Source organism: Mizuhopecten yessoensis, unplaced genomic scaffold (assembly GCF_002113885.1).
Source record: "Mizuhopecten yessoensis strain PY_sf001 unplaced genomic scaffold, ASM211388v2 scaffold3135, whole genome shotgun sequence".
NCBI lineage: Eukaryota > Metazoa > Mollusca > Bivalvia > Pectinida > Pectinidae > Mizuhopecten > Mizuhopecten yessoensis.
Window position 1 is genome coordinate 360329 of NW_018404893.1, and position 25258 is coordinate 385586.

The following is a 25258-nucleotide window of genomic DNA, read 5'->3' on the forward strand; positions in this document are numbered from 1 at the left end:
AGTATGGATCCTTGCGGTACTCCAGCTTTGATTGTCTGGAAAGAAGAAGATATGCTGCCTGCTCTAACTGTTTGGACTCTGTTTTGTAGATAAGATGAGAACCAATCCAGACTTGATGAAGTCATGTTTAAAATCTTTAGTTTGTGTAGAAGGATATTATGATCTACTAAATCAAAAGCCTTATTTAAGTCTATAAATATAGTACCTACTATTTCATTTTTATCAATACTGTCAATCCATTTATCAATTAGGTGGACAAGAGCAGTCTGACATGAATGTTTTGCCCTAAAACCTGACTGTGAAGTGTGTAACAGGTCATATTTCGTTAAGTATTTATAAAGATGGTTTGTAATATGTTTCTCAAATATTTTTGAAAAAGTGGGCAATATAGATATGGGTCTATAATTCTTTTACCAAAAGATGCCAAACTTTTTAATTATGGTGATGACAACACACTGTCAAGTACCCATAGTGAGATGTCCGTCATCAATATTTTAGAAAGACAGAGCAAGATTTTAATAAATTGGTTTAAAGAAAATGAAGGATGAAGAAAACCCTGACAAGTTTCAGGCAGTGCAATTGCTGCAGTGAGTTGGAAAATAAAGAGCATATAACTATTTTAACATTAATTGGCAATATTGTAATTCATTGTGATCAGGAGGCCACCAAACTTTTGGGAGTTATTATAGATTCTTTCTGATTCTTTCTTAAAAGCATTTAAGGAGACATTACGTACCCAAATCAGATCACCAAACCATCATTTTATTGAGACATTCATTGAAAAATCTTAAGAGGAATTATATTCATTTATGGTTGTATCAAAAACAGAATATCTATTGGTGTTCTTACAAACAAAATTAGCACCCGGAGCTCACTTGATATATTTATAGAACACTCTGAAGTCACCAATCAGCGTTTCCAGTTATTGCGAATTTCAGGACCCAATTCGGATCAAGGCTTGAACTTTGTAATATCTTACATTTGAGATTTTGCAATATCTCACACTTCAAATGAATATTATTTTGTTAGCTTATTAACATTTTATGATGACCTTTAGAATTTGAATATAACAAAAAGCATTTTATTTTAAAACCTAATCAAAACACTGACATTTGAGTTTGAATTACGTTTTTTTGTGCTATTTGAACTTAAAAACTTATCATCTGTATAGACAAAAAATGGTGCATGGCTATTCATTGTTAAAACTGATTTGTTGACACCTTTATTGAAGTATTTTTGCAAAAAGTGATCCGATTCGGGTACTGTGCATGCCTCCTTAGGTAGATAAATGTACTTACATTTGTAAGTGCCTCGAAAGATTTAACTTACCTAATTAGAGGGGCGCAGGGCCATTTATCACGCCATTATCCTGTCAAATCTAAATTTCTGTCCTTTGGTATGGCATTTTTTATCAAAATCAAACTCCCAGAAGCTTGAAAAAATCCATTTTAAATCATGAAAATTTGTGTATCAAGAGTTCAACTCAAGTTATGAGACACTTTTTCTACCCTTCATATCAATAGGCTTAGACTTGTAGCCATAGAAACTTCTAAGGTTTTAAATGGGACCAGTCCATGTTTTTGACAAGATTTTATCCAAGCATGAGAAACCACATCTTGCTCTTTTAGGTACAATAGACTTTTTGATGTCCCGAGAACTAAGACTGTTAAATATGGGACAAACAGTTTTAGCGTTTTAGCTGCTACTACCTTGAATATTAATGCTTTGCCTGACCATGTCAGGACGATATGATGATACAGTACTATGACACTTCTCCATAATGTCAGTGATTGGCTATATATTGTGCTGATGTTTATATTAGAATTTGCGAATTTTAGTCGAAACACAAATATAGCAAAAAATAAAAAAAACACGAAATATAACCGCTAAACAGTAATACAGATTTTTTTTTTTTATGGTTTAGATAGAGTTAAAAAGTATTTTTTAGAGTCAGGTTATAGCTGGCTTTTCCACCAGACGGGGCTAACAAACTTCATTATGTATTAATTATATAAATCAATATCGGTTTAATGATTTAAACAAAAAGTTTTATAATTCTGCGCCTTAATGTTTTTCAGAAATTCTTGGTGTTGAAGGAACTCCCTATGAAAATGGAATATTTCGAATTGAAATTCAAATCCCAGAAAGGTAAAGTGTACTTTAATTTATACATGTAGTGTACATAAATTTTGCCAAGAAAAATTCGCTTTAGATCTTCTTGATCACCAGTCAAATTCAGTGATTACCCCAAATTCAAAATCATTGCCAGGTGTACTTAATTAGATCCTCTAATATTTTTTTAGAGCAAAATGCAGTTTTTTGTGTTGTTCAAATTCTGCATTGTAGCTATATATATAGGTAGAGTATAACATATTTTAGAGAATACTATTGATGCTTTGTAAAATAGAAAATAATTATATATAATGTTCTGTAATGTATACATACAGTGTATACTGACATTTTCTTTTTTTGCATTTGATTCTAATTAACATTTTGGTTCATCATGATCAGTCATATTGGTATGATGCAAGTGTTAATTCAGTGAAATTATAATTTTCTATCTTCATCATAATGCTGTTAAAGTATATATATACTTGTATATGATACAGTTTTGTTTTTTAAGGTATCCTTTTGAGCCACCAAAGGTGCGGTTTATAACACCCATCTACCACCCTAACATTGACAATGGTGGACGTATCTGTCTGGATACCCTGAAAATGCCTCCCAAGGTAAAGTTCTGGTATGGACTGACTGCCAGTCCTTCTAGCCTCTTATTGTGTCTCCCTTTCGTATGAAGGTCATGAGGTCATTGTGACCTAGCTTGACCCCAAGGTCAAAGTTCAAATGTATGCAAATTTTTCAGGAACATCTTGTCTGGGCTGTAACTTTTAAACCATTTGCCAAGGTGATGCCAACGGTCCCTCACTGTGTCTAATTTTGCTTAAACTTAATATGCAAGTATATATGATGGCATAGTAAACTCTATCCAAGCATCATTTGCAACTATGGGGTCAGTTTTGAGGATTTCTGTAATGGTCCTCCCCATTACAATTAGAACTTATACAATTAGAAATAATAAGGTCAAAATAGTGCTTAGTTAAAGTTATCCTGATAAAACTTGCAGTATATCTGCATAACCCATATAGACGATGTACAGTGCACTGTCCTCAAGTCACTGTAACCTTGACCTCAAGGTCAAAGGTAAAATAAGTGCAAAGTTTTCAGGAATATCTTGTCCGGGCCATAACTTTTAAACCGTTAAAGGTGAGACAAAGTAGCAGAAGTGAGACTAAGATGTTGCTTTTCTGTCGACAGCGGAATCAACATTAAGTTTTCACGTTTAACTTAGTTTCACTGAAAGTGTAAGCGCTAAACCAACCAAACTTGGACCATAGATGCATCTTAGGTAAAAACATCTTAACCCATGCATAAAATGCTGGTTGCGGCCTACACCTTTCATGGTCCATTGACTTTGTCAGCATCTCCATAAACAAAAGGTTGAAGGTTGATATGTGCATTGATGGTCAAAGCGGGGCACAGGCCATACATATCAATCTGAATACCTTGTCTGAAAATTGTGCTTCATTTCAGAAGAAAGTATCATCGAAACATCGTCAAACTGAATCCTAGACTAAATGGATCTTATAACAGATTTTCGATTTTCATTGACCCAATCGATCGTTGATGAAGTTTCGTCAGATTCCTTCCCCGAGTTATTGCCTTTTATATGGTTAATATATATATATCAGCATTAAAAAAAAACATCATTTACATTTAAATAACCTTTTAAAAATTACCAAGAGCAAAATTCTGTTTTTGTATTACTATGCATTATTTTTTCTGCAAGTATTGAGATATACTGGTTTTCCAATATATTATGACAGCCTTAGGTTCAACTTTATGATTTATGGCTTTACACTTCAAATGTAGAACTTAATTAATAAAGATAATAACTAATTATAAATGGATGATTATAAATTTTTGTTAAAGAAATATCTCTATTTGGTATAATAGATATTTAACTTAATTTCAAGTGTTTGGTATGTGGACATAAAAAGCTAATATAGATTCTGTAGTTTATCACCAGGCCATTGTTTAATGCTCTGATTCATAATATAGTCATCATAGGGCTGGGGTGGTCAAATGGTTAAGCGTCTGACATTCTGCTACCACTAGCCCTCCACCACAGCTGGGTCATGGGTTCCAGACCTACGTGGGGCAGTGGCCAGATACTGGCCGTCGGTCGGTGGTTTTTCTCCGGAACTCGGCCTTTCCTCCATCAAATTCTGGCACGTTCTTAAATGACCATAGCTGTTAATACGACGTAAAACACAAACAAGCCAAAAAATCCTAGACATCTTTGCTAGCCAAGGGTTACGATCCTGTACAATCTAGCTACCTTTTGAGGAGTAGGTAGACTAGATTGTACCAGCTCCTAACCCTTGACTAGCGAAGATAATTCATAGATGCGTGTCTCCTCTTGATAAAATAGATTATTAGATGTTATTGAAACAGTCCAACTAATTAGTGATGGTGAATTCGAAGGTCACAGTGTATATTGAGGAGTGATCTACTGAAATGGGATTCACCGTTTCAGGGAGCATGGAAGCCCTGTCTGAATGTCAGTACTGTCCTCACTTCCATACAGCTTTTGATGGCAGAACCTAACCCAGAGGACCCACTCATGACAGAAATTGTAAGTAAATAATATTGTAATTGTAGTTTTTTTTAATAATAATAATGTCAACTCAAGAAGTAAACCCAAGTGGTGCATTTGCTGTTGACTGCCAATCTAGCACATAAAAGAAAGGAGTCAAATTTGATTTTGAAGATTTGTTATACAATAATATTATGTATATATGTGGTGTAAAATACTTATTGTATTATATTTTCAGTCTAATGAGTTCAAATACAACAAGGTTTTGTACCTACAACATGCCAGGGAGTCGACAAAGCAACACGCTATGCCAGACCTCACGACACCACAGCAGGTTAGTCATATTCTCCTATATCATAAGAGGCCTTTTTTCTGTCGAATATGATTTTGCCAACTGCGTTACGCGACACCTGTCAAAAGTATCTCGCTGTGTAAACCTCTAACGCTGTGGGAGTAGTTAGTCATAGTACTCCCTGTATCCTCCTAGATCTGGTAACCAGTTTTTGAATATAAAAAATAAAACATTTCAAGAAAATTTACAAATCACCCTACATTTCATTAACATTTTCGGTGAGAACAGATCTAGAGGTGCTTATCTGTGGTTAGGAGACTCAGCCTGAGTTTCCTCTGGCCCTTACACCAGCCTTAGATATTTTGACAGATAGATTTCTGGTTCACATTTTGACAGATAAATATGTCTGGTCCCACACCAGACATCTACATGTACATGTATCTGTCGAAATGTCTACGTCTGGTGTCAGGGCCACAGGAAACTCGGGCTATAGGAGCCTAGGAAATACATTTATGGTACATAGTGTATATATATATTTATGTATTAAACCTTATTCGGTTCAGATGTTATGATCCTTTGAATCTTTTAAAAAAAATGAAGAATATAATCATGAAATGTGAATGCTTAATTAACGATTTTGTGTATGATTCTTCTACACTAAATTAAATGTGAATGCTTAATTAACGATTTTGTGTAAGATTCTTCTAAACTGAATGCACTGTAGTGTTTAAATACTCGTTGGTGTTTATCACTTCAGTTTCTGATATTGGTACATTTTAGTCTCTCTGTTACGTTTGCTTTCAAATGTTTGAAGCATGTCGTTGATTGATACAGATCATTATTTTCCAGCAGCTAACGAAACCTGTTGACATGAAGGTGGGACAGGAAAATACACTTAAAACAGTGAAAGAAAAATCTGAACTGTCTAGTGCAGTTCAGAAGAGACATCTGCCTGTAACAGACATTACGAACAAAAAACCCAGGAGCTGATCAAGTTTAATCGCCAGTTCATGTGCAAGGAGGTGTGGTTCTGATCAAAGAAACATATTTTGGCTTATTGCATAAACAATTCCTGGTTCCTGGTCCTGGTTAATTTTTGAAACATGAACCACACAGTAAATGCTGATGCAGTCAAGTTGGTAGAGACCAAAGCCTTGGAGAATAGCGTGCAGCGAGATGTCAGCATTGACTTCGCCATTACAGCACTAGTGCTTAGTCTTGATTGTTTACAGGTGTATCAAACTTTGACAAAAGAACGCCAGCATTAGGTGTTTATGTTGTACCTGTTTATCAATCTTCAATAAAACTTCATTAGATGATGGTCATATATTTGTACAAGTTCATGTATAGCAAAATGTGAAAGTTCAACACTGGTGTACAATAAGATATTGTTATTGATTGATTTCATAAGCAACAAGCAATAGTTTTTCTCTTCCAAATGATATATTGTACATTAAAACATTTGAAAGATACTGATAGAAGTTTTAGTTTCATTCAGTATACTAGAGTATCATAGACCACGGTCGCCATCTGGGATTTCTAGAAGAAGAGCATCATTTGGTTAAGTCATGTGAAAACTATTTTGTTAAAGTTGAATCATTGAAGTTTATTGAAATAGACATGATAGGACTGAATTTGAAAATTCTACAGTCAATCAGAAGCTTTGAATAATATCTTGGATAATGAATCGTTTTATAAAGTAACAGCACTTGGTACCAGCCAAAGGAGGATCATTTTGAAAATATTTGATACAAATTGGCCTGGTAGACTCTTAGAAGATTATGTTGTTTTAGCTGATATTATCCTTAACGGTATGGCAAGTCAAAGTGGGAAATAGTCCACAGTGGCTTACGGGTATCATTTGTGAATAGTTTGATTATAATTAGAATGTGCTAGCTAGAATACTTGAAGAAGATTGTGAAAGATTCCTTTCATTAATTAAAAACCAAATAAGGAGGTTATTAAGAGGCAAAATCGGAATATTTCAAAATGGTCTGTGACCTTTACGGTATTTGGTCAACATTTATGCATATTAACACAATTTTTACGGAGTACGAGTATAATGTTACGCTCTTTGATGGGACTTATAAATGATGCGTTACAAGAGGTGGTATATAAATCTGGACTATTTAAAGAGCCCAGCTTATTAAGTAAATACATGTTCATCAAAATATCCGAAGCCGTCTTGAATCGTGAAATTGGTTATTTGTTCAGAAACATATCCTCTATGTATTGCTCCCACAACCAGGCCAGCCATTTCGAGTTCGTTCTGCTGAGGATTTCTTTGAGAGCTGGTATGAGCAGCCCGCTCAAGTTGAAGTCAACATTTTTGGGTTTACCATCAAGCAGCTGTGAGATTGGTCTTTTATCGGCCGATCCAGGGATATATGTTTCGGGTACTTGATCACAAGGTGGTGCAGTGACTAGCACACTCGCCTTTCAATAAGACGGCTGGGGTTCAGTTCCCCGATCAGATGTGAAATTGCATGGGGTCAACCTGCCCGATCACGAGGGTTTACTTTCTTCCCTCATTAAGACCTGCCCGTGCGCTACCAGAGTGATTGATATAAGTTGAAATATCTTTGTAATTGTTGTAAAACAAATAAAGATTCTTTTTCACTTGCTCATTTGGGTTACACGTAGAGTTAACTGTTCTGTTTAAACGAATTCCCTATCGTTGGACCTGTTCTATGGTTTATCCGGGGAGATTGTATTTTACTTAAACGGTAATATATGGAGCTCCAGATTGCAGTTCAGAAATGAGAGATTACATGATAAATCCCGAGAAAAGTACCACAAGGATAATCCTAGAAAAATACATTGTCTCTGATGAAGGTAAGGGGGTTCCGAAAGAAGAGAGCCGCTGCAAGTTTGATAAGGACATCCAAAAACAACTGCGGAAAGACGGGCCTTTGTTAGCGACCATGTCTACTCCTCAAACATTAGGGAATCCTGAGAGGATGAAGAATTCAAAAACTTCAAAAAAGAACGAATCCTGTGGATGGAAGTAAAATATAATACGATAAATATATCAAGAAAATACGCTTTCAAGACTAGCGGTCCACTATGAGCAAAGAAAGGTGACGGAAGTCCGAAGTAGCCTAAACATTGCAGATACTACAATTTATGAAAATCGGTACTGCTTAGAAATACACTAACGCTGATCTGTTAAATTATAAAGATAGGAAAAAATCAGTAAGATAAATAAAATTCAAAAACAAATATAGAAAGCACAACAGTAATTTTTCGAAGAGAAAAAGAACAATCCATAACGTCTTCGGAAACAGTTCAAAACGTTTTGAATATCAAAAAGAGACATTCTAATGCAAATGTTGTCATAAAAATTGAAAAGGAAAACTGCCATGACGGACTCATTATTTTCACCATGTAACCTTGAGGGGAATGTTCCCCGTGCAAAAAGCATATTTGATGCCAAATCTAAGTCGGTAAACGAATTGTATCTATAAAGAAATCCTCAGACATCAAAAAGGTTGTATTTCATTTGAAAATAAGTTTTAAACGAATTGTGCAACTTGAGCTTGCAACTTTCCTCTTTCTAAAGAATGTTCTCCTTTTATAAAAGTGCCAATTAAATGTTTGATCAATAGCTCAATCTCAGCGTATTAAGAAATTGCCAAAAGTAAAACTAGTCTTTATACTAGAAAGGGTAATCCAAGTGTTAACAAAAGCATGATTCGACTTCAAAATCAATAATCTACGGTAAAAGATTTTTTTTTAAATGTATTAACACGGAGATCCTTAAACAAGTAAAAGGACAATACGATCAGTGTGGGAGTAAGCGTTTTCTTTTTAGACAGCATCTGCCACGCAAATCTAAAACACTGTACCCGAAACGGGATACTTGTAAAACTGTCCTGCAATGTAAAGAATGATACTTTATGATGATTTTATGACAATTTAACTTTTGGCTGATGATTATCGTTACAAGAACAATTTAAAGGTAAGAATAATTACCAAAACTACATTTTCGTGATTTACGTGCCATGCAACGCTATTTATTTGAACATCATTTTCAAAAGTCCATCTTATCAAAACTAACGGTCCTTTGGAGAAGAAATTTAATCAGAACTTCTTTTGACTCTAAAAATAAATTGAAATATGTATATTTTTTTGCTGATATTGATCGTGTATCTCCCAAATTAGCCAAAATACCAAAGTGTCTCTTTCAGGATACAGTAACACATGTTCAATTGCATACATGACCCCGATAGTATTTCGCGTTCTTATTCTTGAAACACGCGCCAGAAATACTAATTGCAGTAGAAAAGAAAAGTGGATGGTAGCTATTGTGGAAAAATTAATAAACATTTTTGGAATTGATAGTCTGGTATAAAGTACATACGTAGATATTTCTCTAGAAAGTGTCCCGTTTTTGGTACATTGACGTTAGATATATCCAAAGAAATGTCATGTTCGGGAAGCAAGAACCGGGTTAGTGAAAACAAAACCATAAGGGTTGGAGTTTAGAGCAACTCGAAGAAATGTTTGGGGTATTTTTGTACCTGAAGTATGGTAATATGTAAGCTTCCTAAAACCCAACACTTTGTTATACGAACTAGTCGGCCATCAAAAGTCCCCATTCTCTGTCAGCCAGTTGATCACATAAAGTCGCAAACAGCTAAAGGACTAGACCAGAATGGTTTCACTGGGACTTCAGAAGGCCTTTGATACACAACATTCTGTGTGGAAAAAACTTACAAATTGTTGGAGTTAATTTACTCCGTGGCTTATTTTTTTTATCTAAAAATAGAAAACAAATCGTCCATGTTGACCGTGAGCTCTGAGATTGGTGACCTTCTCGTCCATTTTGACCGCGAGCTCTGAGATTGGTTACCTTCTCGTCCATGTTGACCGTGAGCTCTGAGATTGGTGACCTTCTCGTCCATGCTGACCGCGAGCTCTGAGATAGGTGACCTTCTCGTCCAAGTTGACCGCAAGCTCTGAGATTGGTGACCTTCTCGTCCATGTTGACCGTGAGCTCTGATATTGGTGACCTTCTCGTCCATGTTGATCGTGAGCTCTGATATTGGTGACCTTCTCGTCCATGTTGATCGTGAGCTCTGAGATTGGTGACCTTCTCGTCCATGTTGACCGTGAGCTCTGAGATTGGTGACCTTCTCGTCCATGTTCACCGCGAGCTCTGAGATTGTTGACCTTCTCGTCCATGTTGATCGTGAGCTCTGAGATTGGTGACCTTCTCGTCCATGTTGACCGTGAGCTCTGAGATTGGTGACCTTCTCGTCCATGTTGATCGTGAGCTCTGAGATTGGTGACCTTATCGTCCATGTTGACCGCGAGCTCTGAGATTGGCGACCTTCTCGTCCATGTTGACCGTGAGCTCTGAGATTGGTGACCTTATCGTCCATGTTGACCGCGAGCTCTGAGATTGGTGGCCTTCTCGTCCATGTTGACCGTGAGCTCTGAGATTGTTGACCTTCTCGTCCATGTTGATCGTGAGCTCTGAGATTGGTGCCCTTCTCGTCCATGTTGACCGCGAGCTCTGAGATTGGTGACCTTCTCGTCCATGTTGACCGCGAGCTCTGAGATTGTTGACCTTCTCGTCCATTTTGATCGTGAGCTCTGATATTGGTGACCTTCTCGTCCATGTTGACCGTGAGCTCTGAGATTGGTGGGGACCTTCTGTATCGATTAAGTAGTCTGCACGGTATCCCATTGTTAATTCTTTAAGGAGAATTGAGGAGGAGCTCAGTTGCAGTTTTCACACATGTTCCTGTTCTTCGTACTGGATTCATGTCTTTTCGCGTATAATATCAACCATCTTGGGTACGGCAGTTCTGTGGTAAGGTATAAAGCTCATACTATGGTTCTTTGATTTTATTAGAAATATTATTTTTTTTAGAAAAAATAACAATAGGTATGCAGAATACGATAAAATCGGAAGTGGAAGCATAGAAGCATTAACGTCATTGCATGCATGCTGCACGCTCTTTACTCGTTATGTTTTTGGTTTTATTAAAACTTTTTCACAAATGAAGAAACCAGTGGTAGCACAGTCGGTTGGCACAAGGCCGTCACGTGTCACTGACACACAATCTCCAGAGTAGGTCCCAAGTACTCCCGGGGCCCACATATTGTCCGGTATGACGGCCCCGTCAAGGAATGTCCACGTACCAGCTCCATTCTTGCGCCCGGAAACAATAAACGCATTTTCTTGCTCTACAATATAAAATATTTGAATTAATGTAATATTTATGTTATGTTGTATTGGATGGTCTTACTAATACCGTTAAATATCAAACCGTTATTCTGATATCTTGTTGCAACTAGAAAATGAGAAATACGACTCCAACGTTTGCCATTGACATCCGATACCGCCCTGATCATCAAGACTTCGATGCAAACGGGAACCGTCGCCACTTTCCGTAAACGACAATCTGATTAAAACATCTGTTACATGGCTGATTTTAATCAGATTGCGTAAACGAGAAATTAATCGCTTGCGGGATAGTGGCGACAGTTCTCAATTGACGTCGATGTTGACTTTTTTTATTACACGCTATACTTTCCTGATGCATATGCTTTCGTATTCTTCAGATTTCAGAAACTATATAATCCAGATAAATTATGATTTTAATCTAAGACGTTTACATTTTCGACTTCTTCTCCAAAACTCCTGAACCAATTTCAATGAAAGTTTGCAGAAACCTTCCATGGCCAAAGGTCACAAAAATTTAAGTAAAAGCTTGCCATGTGACACTGAAACAAGTATCTAATTAGAAAAAAATTGTCCGTTAGGCCCATTGTTCTCCGGATTTCCTCTTTCTTAATGGATGCAACAACGTCATGTTGTATTCAATGCGAAAAAGAAAACAAATGGAAAAGATAATGTTAGAAAATGAATATTTTTGTAGGTATTCGCAACTAAGATTCTTACAGCATGATTTCAACTCGGGCGTTTTACAGGCAACGTTCAAAGTCACTTTAGAAAGCAGTTAAAAATTTCAAACCCTCTCACTCTGATGGGAAAGTGTGTAAGACTTCTGAGTGATACCTTGTAGTACTAGCTAGCGGTCACAAGACAATGTGTACATTTCTGTATTATAGGAGAAGGTGTACCATGCTTCAATAAAATACATTTACACACTTGTTTGATGGCAATGCACGACTCATCACCAATGGCATATGTATCGCCTGAATAAGACCTTCGATCGACCTGTCTGGTGTTTATGAGTAGACATTTTTAAAATACGCTATATAGCTCAATGTCATTTCAATATATTTACATTTGCCCCCGCGCCGTCCCATTACAACAGTGTTAGAGGACAAGTGAAATTATATAGGCTATAATTACAACTGCTCGACTATAATTACAACTGCCTGTATCAGGTGTAGGAATATGTAAACAAACAAAATGGCCGCCTGAAATGTATTTTGAGGCAGGGCAAATGGTTTTTGTAGGAATATGTCGTAAAAAAGAAAAATATGTAAATATAAAAAATACCTGATTGTCTGGATGTAATTATTGTTGATATAATTACAAGTGGCCTCTGGCAAATCTACCATAAAACCCTATTTTTGTATGGAATTTGGCAGAGGCCACTTGTAATTATATCAACAATAATTACATCCAGACAACCAGTTATTGTTTAAATGAAAATGTATATAGTATCGTGAAGTACAAATGGGGAGACCCATTTTATAATGTTTGTCTGAAATATCCGTCCTGGGCTAGTTATTACTTAATGGGACTACGTGACAGTATGACGACGTGGTGTACTTAGGTACTTACCTAACCAGGAATCCGGACGTGTCTTCAACCAAATATTCTGTAGTTTTTCTGGAGTGTCCAGCACCAGTAAACCTCCCACCACCTTTCCATCCCCGGAGCCATGCTGAGAGCATTCTTTCTGACAGTTAGCTGGGGTGTGGCGAACACCATACACAGCGTAACACACACCAGTGACGTCAAACAGGAACCCTCCTCCCCCACACCATTTCACTGCAATAGAGATTTTGTCTTTGCGTTTGAACACCGTTTTAAATTTTCTGGCAATAACGTTCTCATTTAGTAGTCTACTTCTTGAAAAACAAAATAAAATAATAAAACTATATATATGTCTTACAAATCAAATAAAATGTATATACATGTGCACATCAAATTTTAAACACATTAATCTAAGCCAATGTTTAACACTTATTTCTAAATCCTTTGAATTATAAGAATGATTATGCACTATTTGAAAATTGTACGCATGCAATAAATAATAAAGTTTAAGTGAAATTACAAAAGAAAGTTTAAACTTAATAATTATCTAATATTTCATTTAAACTAAGATATACTCAGTTAAAGGTGTAAGGTAAATATACCAGTATCATAAAAGTCAACACAATTGAATGTTTAAACATGTAAAATTATATACAATATCAATCTTTCAGCATGCCAAATTATACATTCATATCATACTCTTGTTATGGCTAGACCGTTCTATCACTTACATTCAAAATAGAGCATTTTGTTTTCTGGATGACCTTGACCTTTAACCTCGTTTAGAAGGCTTGTTCTGTGACCTTGACATATCTGCTGCTTCGGGTCAAACGCGAAAGACAAGCACTTGTTGTCAGTCTTACAACGTAAACCACATAAGCCCGCGTGCGGCACGTGCACCCTCCATATTATCTCCGACGACATGTTGATGTTTGTGTAACTGGCGACGAAGCTTTGCTGGACAGGTGGTGTCTGTTGAACATCAGACCCTGTGTCAATAGACAACATGTAATGTTAGAGACAGGTCATATTGGTAAATAAAAAGGTAGGTAATAATTCATGTAAACGAACGTTATAACGATATTTATTTCCTTACTTATAGAAATTGAGAACTATTAAATATATATATAAACTTTGTTTATTTTACAACAATTATGAAACAAGTTATTTTAACATATATTAATCACTCTTGTTGGCCCGGATGTTAGCGAGGGGGTCTTAATGTCGGAGGAAACCGGAGTACCCGGAGAAAACCCACGTGCTCGGGCAGGTGGCCCCATTCCTTTGCACGTCCGATCGGTGGATCGAACCCCGGTCGCCTTGGTGAAAGGCAAGTGCGCTATCCACTGCGCCACAGACCGATCCTGCCTAATATGATGACACACTCAACTCAAAAATGTGTTCACGCTTGTCAAGATGATGAAATACAATTTTATTACCTTTAATAACACACTCGTAGTTAACCATTAGGTATGCATGTTTGCCAACACAAGAATTTCCAAATATGGCAGGGGCTGCTGACAATAAGCAGGTACTTCTATCCTGACAAGTGTTGTTCATCACAGTATACGTCATTTTGACGTCATAATGACACATCATTGATGTTCCGGTTGCATTACACGTGGCAGTGTCATTTCGGCCGTACCATGCTTCTATAATATTGATCACAAACGGTAACGTACAGCTGATGGTTTTTGTTTCACTCTCGCAGAGTAATACTTCCCCACCTAGAAACGAAACAACACAAACATATATATATATATTTAAGATTTTCTTTTCAATGTTCATACTGGCGTGAACGATATTGACGTGTCTGTGTCGTTAGTGCAAGCGGGATTTCTGGAATAGCTTAACATCACCAAATGTTTGCTTCTAACGGTTGTCTCACATTACTCGGGACGGGAGGAGGAGCTTCAAAATGATGCTGATTAAAGTGCATCCATATAGCTCTATGAACGCAATTCTTTCTGGAGATACTTAGAGAGCAACTTGCAGTGGAAATGAATAAATAACTATATCGAGAAACCTCCACAGTCCGGACACCAGGATGTCTCGCTTTACTAAAGGTACCTAACTAACACGGACACCGCGTTATCTGACCATACAGGGAAACCCTATTGCTTTAGATATTACAACATTTGGCTATACTGGGGGAAACAAGGTTATTCTGTACATTACAATATATAACTTGAAAAGGACCTCCGTCAGTCCCTTCTGATTATATTGATGAACCTAGAGAGAGACTGTAGACTACGGAATCTGATTATACTTAGGAGCCCCGATAATCCGTACGCTAAGAAATCAATCTGACAACACAGAAAGCTAGATAGCCCGAACACTATGGATACTGACTATACAGATAAACCGAATGAGTCCGGATACCACGATTATCCGGATAATGTAAAAACAATAATTGCATAACTGTCATGAATGCCTCTGAAGCAGAATATACATTGTAGACGCAGTGACCTTCCTATTTTTGTATATCTAAATAATTTTATGTATTCAGAGATCAAAAGACATAAATGTCAATTTGACATGCATTTATCAATTTTTAAATAGTTATTTTACATTAAGGGCATTTTCGTTACACTTGATGGATTTCAAGAACGATGTGAAAATATGAAATGTTTAGCTCCCGAAAACGAAATCCTTCTCGACTAATTTCGTCAAACTTACATGAAGTAGAAATTCATTTAAACTTCTATATAAAATGTGTCTACATAATGAACTGACCTGCTGGAGATGCTGGCTTTGAGGGAATATTGGTGGTCATATATGGGTGTAAAGATATCCCTGGCGATGTAGACTGAGTCGTAGAATCTCGCGACATGCTATTGACAGTATATGACAGTGTCCTGTCTTCAGTACGGTCTGTTGAAGTGATAATACCATCTGATAACGTGATAGTGGTAGTACTATCGTCTATTAATGTCGCGTCTGGTGGAATCTGTTCCGTCGTAGCAGAAACAGCGCGCGATGGTGTGGTGTCTGACTGATTACTCGAGGTTGTAGTTAGACCATTTGGTAATGTTGTTTCTGATGGGACGCTTACTGTTGTGTCAGTGTTTCTACGTGATGATGTCGTATATGGCGGACCGCCTGTTGTGAGTGTGGTAGTAAGATGATCTGATAATGTCGTGTCTAATGGACTTCCTGCTGTTGTAGATAGATTATCTGGTAATGTCGCGTATGAGGAAGCATCATCAGTAAGAGTCGTAAATAAATTTTCATCAGTCGAGTGTGCATTATTATCATCAGTTGTAGACATGTGTACATCGTCATCAGTTGTAGTCATGAAAACATTATCATCATTTGTTGTCTTGTATACGTTGTAATTAGTTGTAGTCGTGTGTACATCGCCATCAGTTGTAGTCGTGATGGCATTTTCATCAGTTGTAGTCATGTGAACATTATCATCAGTTGTAGTCATGTGTATATTGTCATTAGTTGTAATCATGTGTACATCGTCATCAGTTGTAGTCGTGATAGCATTATCTTCAGTTGTAGTCATGTGTACATTATCATTAGTTGTAGTCGTGTGTACAGTATCATCAGCTGTAGTCATGTGTACATTATCATCAGTGGTAGTCGTGTGAACATTGTCATTAGCTGTAGTCGTATGTGCATTGTTATTTGGTGTAGTCGTGAAGACATTATCATCAGTAGTAGTCATTTGCACATTGTCATTAGTAGTAGTCGTAATAGCATAATCATTAGTTGTTTTCATGTGTACATTGTCATTAGTTTTAGTCGCGTGAACATTGTCATTAGTTGTAGTCGTGTGTACATTGTCATTAGGTGTAGTGTACATTGTCATTAGTTTTAGTCGTGTGAACATTGTCATTAGGTGTACTAGTGTGTATATTGTCATTAGCTGTAGTCACGTGTACATTGTCATTAGTTGTAGTCGTGTGTACAGTATCATCAGCTGTAGTAATGTGTACATTATCATCAGTGGTAGTCGTGTGAACATTGTCATTAGTCGTAGACGTATGTGCATTGTCATTAGTTGCAGTCATGTGTACATTGTTATTAGCTGTAGTCGTGTGAACATTGTCATTAGTTGCAGTCATGTGTACATTGTCATTAGCTGTAGTTGTGTGAACATTGGCATTAGTTATATTGTCATTAGTTGTAGTTGTGTGTATATTGTCATTAGTTGTTGTCTTGTGTGTATTGTCATTAGTTGTAGTTTTGTGTATATTGTCATAAGTTGTAGTCGTGTGAACATTGTCATTAGTTGTAGTCGTGTGTATATTGTCATTAGTTGCAGACATGAGTACATTGTCATTAGTTGTGGCCATGTGAACATTGGCATTAGCTGTACTCGTGTATACATTGTCATTATCTGCAGTCGTGTGCACATTATCATTAGTTGCAGTTGTGTGTACATTGTCATTAGTTGTAGTCGTGTGTACATTGTCATTAGGTGTAGTCCTATGTGCATTGTCATTAGGTGTAGTCGAGGGAACATTATTAATAGTTGTAGTCATGTGTACATTGTCATCAGTTGTAGTCGTGTGTACATTGTCATTAGCTGTAGTCATTTGTACATTGTCATTAGTTCTAGTCGTGTGTCCATTGTCATTAGCTGTAGTCGTATGTACATTATCATTAGATGTAGTCGTGTGAACATTGTCATTAGTTGCAGTCATGTGTACATTGTCAATAGCAGTAGTTGTGTGAACATTGTCATTTGTTGTTGTGGTGTGAACATTGTCATTAGTTGTTGTCGTGTGAACATTGTCATTAGCTGTAGTCGTGTGTATATTGTCATTAGTTGCAGGCATGTGTACATTGTCATTAGTTGTGGCCATGTGAACATTTGCATTAGCTGTACTCGTGTATACATTGTCATTATCTGTAGTCGTGTGTACTTTGTCATTAGTTGCAGTCGTGTGTACATTGTCATTAGCTGTAGTCGTGTGAACATTGTCATTAACTGTAGTCGTGTGAACATTGTCATTAGCTGTAGTCGTGTGAAAATTCTCATTAGTTTTAGTCGGGTTTAAATTGTCATTAGTTGTAGTCGTGTGTACATTGTCAGTAATTGCAGTCATGTGTACATTGTCATTAGCTGTAGTCATGTGTACATTGTCATTAGTTGCAGTCATGTGTACATTGTCATTAACTGTAGCCGTGTGAACATTGTCATAAGGTGTAGTCGTGTGAACATTATTATTAGTTGTAGTCGTGTGTACATTGTCATTAGTGGTAGTCGTGTGTGCATTGTCATTTGTTGTAGTCGTATGTGCATTGTAATTTGTTTTAGTCGTGGGAACATTGTTATTAGCTGTAGTCATGTGTACATTGTCATTAGTGGTAGTCGTGTGAACATTATTATTAGTTGTAGTCGTATGTGCATTGTCATTAGTTGTAGTCATGTGTACATTGTCATTAATTGTATTCGTGTGTACATTGTCATTAGTTGTAGTCGTGTGTACATTGTCATTAGGTGAAGTCGTGCGTACATTGTCATTAGATGTACTCGTTTGTACATTGTCATTAACTGTAGTCGTGTGTACATTGTCATAAGTTGCAGTCATGTGTACATTGTCATTAACTGTATTCGTGTGTACATTGTCATTAGATGTAGTCGTATGTGCATTGTCATTAGTTGCAGTCATGTATACATTGTCATTAGCTGCTGTCGTATGTGCATTGTCATTGTCATTAGGTGTAGTCGTGTGTACATTGTCATTAGCTGTAGTCGTGTGTACATTGTCATTAGGTGTAGTCCTATGTGCATTGTCATTAGGTGTAGTCGTATGTGCATTGTCATTTGTTGAAGTCGTAGGAACATTATCATTAGTTGCAGTCATGTGTACATTGTCATTAGTTGTGGCCATGAGAACATTGTCATTAGGTGTATTCGTATGTGCATTGTCATTTGTTGTAGTCGTGGGAACATTATTATTAGTTGTAGTCATGTGTACATTGTCATCAGTTGTAGTCGTGTGTACATTGTCATTAGCTGTAGTCATTTGTACATTATCATTAGATGTAGTCGTGTGAACATCCTCATTAGCTGTAGTCGTATGAACATTGTCATTAGTTGTAGTCGTATGTGCATTGTCATCAGTTGTAGTCGTGTGTACATTTTCATCTGTTGGAGTCGTGTGTACATTGTCATTAGCTGTACTCATGTGTACATTGTCATTAGTTGCAGTCATGTGTACATTGTCATTAGTTTTAGTAGTGTGAACATTGTCATTAGTTGTAGACGTATGTGCATTGTCATTAGTTCCAGTCATGTGTACATTGTCTCTAGCTGTAGTCGTGTGAACATTGTCATTAGTTGTAGTCGTGTGAACATTATTATTAGTTGTAGTCGTGCGTACATTGTCATTAGTTGTAATAGTGTCTACATTGTCATTAGTTGCAATCATGTGTACATTGTCATTAGTGGTAGTCGTGTGAACATTATTATTAGTTGAAGTCGTGCGTACATTGTCATTAGTTGTAGTCGTGTGTACATTGTAATTAGTTGCAGTCGTGTGTACATTGTCATTAGTTGCAGTCATGTGTACATTGCCAATAGCTGTAGTTGTGTGAACATTGGCATTTGTTGTTGTGGTGTGAACATTGTCATTAGTTGTTGTCGTGTGAACATTGTCATTAGTTGTAGTCGTGTGTATATTGTCATTAGTTGCAGGCATGTGTTTATTGTCATTAGTTGTGGCCATGTGAACATTGGCATTAGCTGTACTCGTGTATAAATTGTCATTATCTGTAGTCGTGTGCACATTGTCTGTAGCTGTAGTCGTGTGTACATTGTCATTAGTTGCAGTCATGTGTACATTTTCATTAGTTGTGGGCATGAGAACATTGTCATTAGGTGTAGTCGTGTGTATATTGTCATTAGCTGTAGTCACGTGTACATTGTCATAAGTTGTAGTCGTGTGTACATTGTCATTAGTTGTGGCCATATCAGTTGTAGTCGTGTGTACATTGTCATTAGGTGTAGTCCTATGTGCATTGTCATTAGGTGTAGTCGTATGTGCATTGTCATTTGTTGTAGTCGTGGGAACATAATCATTAGTTGCAGTCATGTGTACATTGTCATTAGTTGTGGCCATGAGAACATTGTCATTAGGTGTAGTCGTATGTGCATTGTCATTTGTTGTTGTCGTATGTGCATTGTCATTTGTTGTAGTCGTGGGAACATTATTATTAGTTGTAGTCATGTGTACATTGTCATCAGTTGTAGTCGTGTGTACATTGTCATTAGCTGTAATCATTTGTACATTGTCATTAGTTTTAGTCGTGTGTACATTGTCATTAGCTGTAGTCGTATGTACATTATCATTAGATGTAGTCGTGTGAACATCGTCATTAGCTGTAGTCGTATGCACATTGTCATTAGTTGTAGTCGTGTGTAAATAGTCATCAGTCTTAGTCGTGTGTACATTGTCATTAGCTGTAGTCATTTGTACATTGACATTAGTTTTAGTCGTGTGTACATTGTCATTAGTTGCAGTCGTGTGTACAATGTCATAAGTTGCAGTCATGTGTACATTGTCATAAGTTGCAGTCATGTGTACATTGTCATTAGTTGTGGCCATGTGAACATTGGCATTAGCTGTACTCGTGTGTACATTGTCATTATCTGTAGTCGTGTGTACATTGTCATTAGTTGCAGTCGTGTGTACATTGTCATAAGTTGCAGTCATGTGTACATTGTCATTAGCTGTAGTTGTGGGAACATTGGCATTTGTTGTTGTGGTGTGAACATTGTCATTAGTTGTTGTCGTGTGAACATTGTCATTAGTGGTAGTCGTGTGTGCATTGTCATTTGTTGTAGTCGTATGTGCATTGTCATTTGTTTTAGTCGTGGGAACATTGTCATTAGCTGTAGTCATGTGTACATTGTCACTAGTGGTTGTCGTGGAAACATTATTATTAGTTGTAGTCGTGCGTACATTGTCATTAGATGTAGTCGTTTGTACATTGTCATTAGTTGCAGTCGTGTGTACATTGTCATTAGTTGCAGTCATGTCTACATTGTCATTAGCTGTAGTTGTGTGAACATTGGCATTTATTGTTGTGGTGTGAACATTGTCATTAGTTGTTGTCGTGTGAACATTGTCATTAGGTGTAGTCGTGTGTATATTGTCATTAGTTGCAGGCATGTGTACATTGTCATTAGTTGTGGCCATGTGAACATTGGCATTAGCTGTACTCGTGTATACATTGTCATTATCTGTAGTCATGTGAACATTGTCATTAGTTGTAGTCGTGTGTACATTGTCATTAGTTTTAGTCGCGTGAACATTATTATAAGTTGTAGTCGTGTGTGCATTGTAATTATTTGTAGTCGTGTGAACATTATTATTAGTTGTATTCATGTGTACATTGTCATTAGTTGTGCCCATGTGTATATTGTCATTAGCTGTAGTCGTATGAACATTGTCATTAGGTGTAGTCGTATGAACATTGTCATTAGTTGTAGTCGTGTGTACATCGTCATTAGTTGTAGTCGTGAGGATGTCTTTATAAGTTGTAGTCGTGTGAACATAGTCATTATTTGTAAAGTGTACATTGTCATGAGTTGAAGTCGTGTGTACATTGTCAGTAATTGCAGTCATGTGTACATTGTCATTAGTTGTGGCCATGTGTTCATTGTCATTAGCTGTAGCCGTATGAACATTGTCATTAGCTGTAGTCGTATGAACATTGTCATTAGCTGTAGTCGTGTGAAAATTGTCCTTAGTTTTAGTCGGGTTTAAATTGTCATTAGTTGTAGTCGTGTGTACATTGTCAATAATTGCAGTCATGTGTACATTGTCGTTAGTTGTGGCTATGTGTACATTGTCATCAGCTGTAGTCATGTGTACATTGTCATTAGTTGCAGTCATGTGTACATTGTCATTAACTGTAGTCTTGTGAACATTGTCATTAGGTGTAGTCGTATGTGCATTGTCATTTGTCGTAGTCGTGGGAACATTATCATTAGTTGCAGTCATGTGTACATTGTCATTAGTTGTTGCCATGTTAACATTGTCATTAGGTGTAGTCGTGTGTACATTGTCATTAGTTGTGGCCATGTGAACATTGGCATTAGCTGTACTCGTGTATACATTGTCATTATCTGTAGTCATGTGAACATTGTCATTAGTTGTAGTCGTGTGAACATTGTCATTAGGTGTAGTCGTGTGAACATTATTATTAGTTGTAGTCGTCTGTACATTGTCATTAGCTGTAGTTGTGTGTACATTGTCATTAGTTGCAGTCGTGTGTACATTGTCATTAGTTGCAGTCATGTGTACATTGTCATTAGTTGTGGCCATGTGAACATTGGCATTAGCTGTACTCGTGTATACATTGTCATTATCTGTAGTCATGTGAACATTGTCATTAGTTGTAGTCGTGTGTATATTGTCATTAGTTGCAGGAATGTGTACATTGTCATTAGTTGTGGCCATGTGAACATTGGCATTAACTGTACTCGTGTATACATTGTCATTATCTGTAGTCGTGTGTACATTGTCATTAGTTGTAGTCGTGTGTACATCGTCATTATTTGGAGTCGTGAGGATGTCTTTATGAGTTGTAGTCGTGTGAACATAGTCATTATTTGTAGGCAAGTGTACATTGTCATGAGTTGTAGATGTGAGGACATCAATATCAGTTGTAGTCGTGTGAACATTGTCATTATTTGTAGTCAAGAGTACATTATCATCAGTTGTAGGAGTGTGTAAATTGTCATTAGTTGCGATCGTCTGTACTTTGCCATGATTGGTAGTTCTTTGTTTATTGGCCTTAGTTGTAGTCGTGATGTCATCATTTTTAGTTGTAGTCGTGTAAACATTGTCAGCATTTGTAGTCAAGTGTACATTAGCATCAGTTGTAGTCATGTGTATATTATCATCAATTGTAGTCGTGTGTACATTTTCACCAGTTGTAGTCACGTGTATATTTTGATAAGTTGAAGTCGTGAGGACATTATCATCAGTTGTAGTTATGTGTACATTATCAACAGTTGTGGTCGTGTGTACATTATCATCAGTTGTAGTCATGTGTATATTATCATCAATTGCAGTCATGTGTAAATTATCATCAATTGCAGTCGTGTGTACATTGTCAGTGGTTGAAGTCGTACAGACATTATTATCAGTTTCAGTCATTTGTACATTGTCATTTGTTGCAGTCGTCTGTACATTGCCATGAGTTGTAGTCATTTGTATATAAGCATTTGTTATAGTCGTTATGTCATCATTTTCAGTTGTAGTCGTGTAAACATTGTCAGCATTTATTGTCAAGTGTACATTATTATCAGTTGTAGGAGTGTGTACATGGTCATTAGTTGTAGTCATTTTTACATTGTCAACGGTTGTAGTCATTTGTATATTATTATTAGTTGTAGTCGTGTGTACAACGTCATTAGGTGTAGTCGTGAGGACATCTTTAGCAGCTGTAGTCGTGTGAACATTGTCATTATTTTTAGTCAAGTGTACATTGTCATGAGTTGTAGATGTAAGGACATCATTATCAGTTGTAGTCGCATAAACATTGTCAGCATTTGTAGTCAAGAGCACATTATCATCAGTTGTAGGGTTGTGTACATGGTCATCAGTTGTAGTCATTTTTACATTGTCATCAGTTGTAGTCATGTGTAAAGTATCATCAATTGAAGTCGTGTGTATATTGTCACCAGTTGGAGTTATGTGTATATTATCATCAATTGCAGTCGTGTGTACATTTTCACCAGTTGTAGTCACCTGTATAGTTTGATAAGTTGAAGTCGTGAGGACATTATCATCAGTTGTAGTCGTTTGTACATTGTCACTTGTTGAAGTCGTGTGTACTCCGCTATAAGTTGCAGTGGTGAGGACATCATTATCAGTTGACGTCGTGTCTACAATATAATTAGTTGTAGTCGTATGTACATTGTCATTAGTTGTAGTCGTGTGTACATTGTCAGTAATTGCATTCATGGGTACATTGTCATTAGTTGTGGCCATGTGTTCATTGTCATTAGCTGTAGCCGTATGAACATTTTCATTAGCTGTAGTCGTGTAAACATTGTCATTAGCTGTAGTCGTGTGAAAATTGTCATTAGTTTTAGTCCGGTTTAAATTGTGATTAGTTGTAGTCGTGTGTACATTGTCAGTAATTGCATTCATGGGTACATTGTCATTAGTTGTGGCCATGTGTTCATTGTCATTAGCTGTAGCTGTATGAACATTGTCATTAGCTGTAGTCGTGTGAAAATTGTCATTAGTTTTAGTCCGGTTTAAATTGTGATTAGTTGTAGTCGTGTGTACATTGTCAGTCATTGCAGTCATGTGTACATTGTCATTAGTTGCAGTCATGTGTACATTGTCATTAACTGTAGTCGTGTGAACATTGTCATTAGGTGTAGTCGTATGTGCATTGTCATTTGTCGTAGTCGTGGGAATATTATCATTAGTTGCAGTCATGTGTACATTGTCATTAGTTGTTGCCATGTGAACATTGTCATCAGGTGTAGTCGTGTGTACATTGTCATTAGCTGTAGTCGTATGTGCATTGTCATTAGTTGCAGTCATGTGTACATTGTCATTAGCTGTAGTCGTATGAACATTGTCATTAGCTGTAGTCGTGTGAAAATTGTCATTAGTTTTAGTCCGGTTTAAATTGTCATTTGTTTTAGTCGTATGTGCATTGTCATTTGTTGTAGCCGTGTGTACATTGTCATTAGTTGTAGTAATGTGAACATTGCCATTAGTTGTAGTCGTGTGTACATTGTCAGTAATTGCAGTCATGTGTACATTGTCATTAGTTGTGGCCATGTGTACATTGTCATTAGCTGTAGTCGTGCGAACATTGTCATTAGGTGTAGTCCTATGTGCATTGTCATTTGTTGTAGCCGTGTGTACATTGTCATTAGTTGTAGTCATGTGAACATTGTCATTAGTTGTAGTCGTGTGTACATTTTCATTTGTTGTAGTCGTGTGTACATTGTCATTTGTTGTAGTCGTGGGAACATTATCATTTGTTGTAGTCATGTGTACATTGTCATTTGTTGTAGTCGTATGTGCATTGTCATTAGTTTTAGTCGTGTGTACATTGTCATTAGTTGAGGCCATGAGAACATTGTCATTAGTGGTAGTCGTGTGTGCATTGTCATTTGTTGTAATCGTATGTGCATAGTCATTAGTTGCAGTCATGTGTACATTGCCATTAACTGTAGTCTTGTGAACATTGTCATTAGGTGTAGTCCTATGTGCATTGTCATTTGTTGTAGTCGTATGTGCATTGTCATTAGTTGCAGTCGTGTGTACATTGTCATTAGTTGTGACCATGAGAACATTGTCATTAGATGCAGTCGTGTGTACATTGTCATTAGTTGTGACCATGAGAACATTGTCATTAGTGGTAGTCGTGTGTGCATTGTCATTTGTTGTAATCGTATGTGCATTGTCATTAGTTGCAGTCGTGTGTACATTGTCATTAGTTGTGACCATGAGAACATTGTCATTAGTTGCAGTCGTGTGTACATTGTCATTAGTTGTGACCATGAGAACATTGTCATTAGTGGTAGTCGTGTGTACATTGTAATTAGTTGTGGCCATGA

The 25258-nt window shown here is 36.9% G+C and overlaps 2 protein-coding genes across 3 annotated transcripts in view; one reads left to right on the top strand and one right to left on the bottom strand.

Annotated features, from left to right (window-relative positions):
* The window catches only part of LOC110447044 (ubiquitin-conjugating enzyme E2 T-like), a 7585-nt gene extending 1155 nt beyond the window's left edge, over positions 1 to 6430 (top strand). The window contains exons 2-6 of one of the 2 annotated variants that reach the window (XM_021492455.1): positions 2079 to 2148; positions 2624 to 2729; positions 4598 to 4696; positions 4896 to 4991; positions 5802 to 6430. In XM_021492455.1, coding sequence (XP_021348130.1) covers positions 2079 to 2148; positions 2624 to 2729; positions 4598 to 4696; positions 4896 to 4991; positions 5802 to 5939 — 509 coding nt within the window. In that variant the 3' untranslated portion in view covers positions 5940 to 6430. Of the gene's footprint in view, positions 1 to 2078; positions 2149 to 2623; positions 2730 to 4597; positions 4697 to 4895; positions 4992 to 5798 lie in introns of both variants that reach the window. The other variant, XM_021492453.1, reaches the window with a different exon arrangement.
* A 4370-nt stretch (positions 6431 to 10800) lies between these two features.
* LOC110447026 lies at positions 10801 to 15798 on the bottom strand. Its single transcript, XM_021492428.1, has 5 exons — positions 15433 to 15798; positions 14136 to 14423; positions 13428 to 13685; positions 12721 to 12930; positions 10801 to 11147 (listed from the first exon to the last, which is right to left on the bottom strand). The coding sequence occupies exons 1-5, from the start codon at positions 15527 to 15529 to the stop codon at positions 10927 to 10929; spliced, it is 1074 nt and encodes a 357-aa protein (XP_021348103.1). The 5' UTR covers positions 15530 to 15798; the 3' UTR covers positions 10801 to 10926.
* Positions 15799 to 25258: the final 9460 nt, after the last annotated feature.